This window comes from Sphaeroforma arctica (assembly GCF_001186125.1).
Source record: "Sphaeroforma arctica JP610 unplaced genomic scaffold supercont1.2588, whole genome shotgun sequence".
Classification (NCBI taxonomy): Eukaryota; class Ichthyosporea; order Ichthyophonida; genus Sphaeroforma; species Sphaeroforma arctica.
Window position 1 is genome coordinate 1,787 of NW_014037970.1, and position 3,863 is coordinate 5,649.

The 3,863-nt window shown below is 37.9% G+C and overlaps 2 protein-coding genes across 2 annotated transcripts in view; both read right to left on the reverse strand.

Annotated features, from left to right (window-relative positions):
- The window catches only part of SARC_12793 (glucokinase), a gene marked incomplete at its 3' end in the record, with an annotated part of 1,576 nt that extends 1,231 nt beyond the window's left edge, over positions 1–345 (reverse strand). Inside the window, exon 1 of the mRNA XM_014293093.1 lies at positions 43–345. Coding sequence (XP_014148568.1) covers positions 43–258 — 216 coding nt within the window. The remainder of the gene's footprint in view (positions 1–42) is intronic.
- A 1,002-nt stretch (positions 346–1,347) lies between these two features.
- SARC_12794 (hypothetical protein) lies at positions 1,348–2,274 on the reverse strand. The gene has a single exon (XM_014293094.1). The coding sequence runs from the start codon at positions 2,177–2,179 to the stop codon at positions 1,763–1,765; it is 417 nt and encodes a 138-aa protein (XP_014148569.1). The 5' UTR covers positions 2,180–2,274; the 3' UTR covers positions 1,348–1,762.
- Positions 2,275–3,863: the final 1,589 nt, after the last annotated feature.

The window sequence follows — 3,863 nt, forward strand, 5'->3', positions numbered from 1 at the left end:
GTATATGTATACACTGATGTAACAATCTATCTGACGTCGTACCTCAGGTGCTTTGCCACCAGACTCCTCGATGAACTTCTTAACAACAGATAAGAAATCTGAGTACTCTTCGTTCTGATATTTCTTCTCGAAAGCAACCTTGCCAGGTGCAGATGCACCTCGCGCGACTGACTCCAGTTCACCTGATGTGTCTAGTTCAATGAGCTTAAGACGGGTGTTGGTGCCACCACAATCTCCTACTAATAGTCCCACAGACATTTTTATGTTGTTTGTTGTTGATGTACGGGTATTAGATACACGCTGTTGTTTGTTGTTGATGTACGGGTATTAGATACACGCTGTTGTTTGCGTGCCGCTCGTATATATGAATTTGAACTGAGGGAGCTGACAAGCGTGTGCGGTGTGTTATCGTAGTAGACATAGATATTCCATACCGCCATAGAGGGTAGAAATGTTCTAATTATTTCTCGTCTCTTAAACGATGTCGCATTTCAGATATCGTGTGAAGATTCAGGTGCTTTTACGACGCTTTATTTATTTACTACGAAATTTGTGTTCTCGACACATTAGGAGTATCCAAATTACCACAATAACCTTTTAAGGATATTACTAATACTTCCTCTCCGGTTTTATGGATCGAAAGATAAACGAGCGATCGAGTGTAATAATTATTTCATTCATTCCATATTACTATATTTTGAAAGGAGTGCTCAAGAACACTGGAGATCGGAAAACGTGTACAATATACAATGTATTTTAAAAATACACTGTACAGTACTTGTATTATATAAATACATATTTCCACGTTAAAAGAGAGATCATGGCCGAAGGCGCAGGCCGTAGCTTGTGTAAAAGCGTATATTTACATATCTATTAAATGTACCGAGCTCCCAGTTATATTACACAATCTTGGGATAGGTTTGATAATGATTGTGTGCACGCTGGTAGGCAATAACACGGGAACCGTTGACAGTCTAAGGGGAGATGTATACTGTAGCAGCTGGGCCTGCTAAGTATAGAGCAGATACGATTCTAAATCTACAGAAATGAAGCTCTTAAGACGCCGTATAGAAAGAACACTTTGTGAGACTACTATATAGATACAAAGTGAATGTTACTGGCCACAATAGCTAAATTAGAATGTTCTGCATAGTCACATTCTATATACGACTGTCGCTTTAGATTATTATAGATCACAGTGAAGGCTGTGTAGGAGTGGAAGAGAGTCGCGAACTAAATAGGACCGCACACCAGTATCATCCATACCACTTCTTCAGTCAGGGGGATGCCAGACACCAACACATTACGAAATCTCATCTGCGTCTCCAAATTATATAAAAATAACTGGCCCACTTGTAGACAGCAAGCTATGTTTATTTTAATACTTTTATCACATGTACCGGACTTCCTGTGATTTTGAACGCCTACAGTGGTGTCATATTTAACTTGCCAGCGGAAGTACTCATGCATCCGTATCTCATCATATGAAGTAAATATCATGGTCAGACTTAGTTTGTATTATACTGGGACAGGTCCAACGATTGCAAACGTAACGTGCAGTATAAGGTTCCCCAGCACCTGCTCAGTTATCACATCCCGTTGTCATATGTAAGTCGCTTGGGCAGCGAAATGAACTTTGCGTCGTTCATGAAGCACTTCAGTCCCGAAATGAAGCATCAACTGTAAAAGCAACCCCTTCGGGGTGAGTATCGCAGATTCAGAGGTTTTCCGTGTGTCCAAGTATGATTTCAACATAATGACTTCACAATTGACGATACCCACGACCATCTTGCGCCTCCCGAAATAGCACAAAGGCAAGCATAGCCGTTATGCCAATGTTACCGGTGAATAACACAATCACCAACCAGGGATAGATTAAAATTCCAGCGTCTCTCGCTCTTGGTAGTATCAGATACCAGCTCACACAAAATCCAACGACCAGGTCGATGCATATCTGACTACCCCAGTAATTTAAGGTATGATTGTACCACACTGGTGCGAGACCTTCATTGACTATAGTTATAATTGAGAAGGAGAGAAACCCTGAGGAAAAGATTGCAGGGACTATATACGCCTTGCTTCCTGTCATAAAACTACCTGAAAATGTGGAGGTAACTAGGAAGACCGCTCCGCACGCCAGAGCGCAAGCAGCATATATTTCTGGCAATGTAATAGTCATAATTTAAAAGGTATTATTTATGTAGTTTACAAGCAGCAAAGTAGTTAGTTTATTATGGTTTCTTCAGTTGTGACGCTTGCACTCGCGATTATGTCTGATTTTCTCTAATCACATTTAGAAAACGGTAATATTATTTATTTATATACACATAATTACATTTCAATTTTCAGATGGCGAGTTACTTTCTGCCTACATATACCCGAGGCTCGGAAACTTTATATAAAAAAGCACTGCAAATGACTGCAACAGTGCAAAGTAAATACATATTTAAGAAAAAAATTACAATTTCAAAATTCAAATGTCAAATGTGAAATATCAAATATTGAAATATGTTAGTGACAGTCTGACTGTTACTCTGGCAGGCTGACAGTCATTGAAGACTGCACTGTGCCGGTGTGCCCCAGCCCTCCACTCCCCAGGCCCAGGGCCCCCCTTGTCCCCAGTACTCCCTACACACGCAATAAACGTTTGACGTAAACGTGATAAAATCACAGTCGGACAGTCCGACACTCGCAGTCGCATTTATATTTATTTTTAGTTGCTACTTTTAAAAGACAAAATAGCAACTAATAAATATGTAGGATACAAATGCATAAATATTAATAAAGAGAAATATTTAGAGAGTTATTTAGAGAGTATTTACATAAATAGAGAGTTTTAAAGATACTGTGTATTTTTTATTTTTATTTATCAATAACTACATCGTCGAGACGTCGACTCGTCGTATTTATTATTTTATAAAAAATCGTAAATAATTAAAAATATGTACTGCTCACAGTAAACTAGCCTAACCTAAAACCGTTTCCCGTTAAAACCTTTATTCCATATGTGGTCCTTTGTATGATCATAGGTGCAACGTTCGGGTCTAAACATTTAGGTGTGTTCCATTTTTACTATACCTTTCGAACCAGTCCTATAAAAAACTTAGGTAGGCGCTTTTAATAACATCATAACCGTTATAACGTTTTAAAATTGAATAAATATGTGTTTACGTTCAACTTCTATTCCGTATCCCCATAACGTTATAAGTACTACTGTACACATATAAAATAGCCTATTTTTAGTATTTTAGCCTTTTAGGACAATATTGGTATTTTACAAAATTAGACTAATTTTTTTACTGCATACGATTGTACTGTAATATAATTTGACATATTTTTTAGTTCGATGATATGTGTATTTTATGTTACATTAACATCACACTGTTCTGGTGTTCTTCAATCGACAATCTTCAATCCATCTTCATTGATTCAGTATATACTCCATTACTCCTGTGCTCTGCAGATATAGCACTGTCATTGATTGGTGGAGATCTTGCTTGTTTGTACCAATTAATGGTCCTGATCAGTGATTCCACATAAATTGAAGATACCGATAATACGGTATACACTAAACACCGGTCTTCAGTGTTATTCAGCGATCAGTCGATCAATATTGATTTTTATCCTGATGACTTGAATCTTGATCCCAGATCTAAAACTGAAGCGGCTGCTTAGCAGCTTATTGTACGATTTCTTTGTATACTAAATACTTTTTAGTAGTGGTTGGTTGGCTTAAGTTGCCTTATAATCGAGCGCACTATGTAGTGTGAAAGATAAATACATTAACTCATTAAGGGGAGTGGGGTGTCTGAGAGATTACTGTTTTAAATTGCCACAAATGCCTCGAAATAAATTGCTTGAAG

What these genes read in the sequence shown, in the direction of transcription:
- SARC_12794 (XM_014293094.1), bottom strand. Translation starts at nt 2,179, where the DNA reads ATGACTATTACATTGCCAGAAATATATGCTGCTTGCGCTCTGGCGTGC.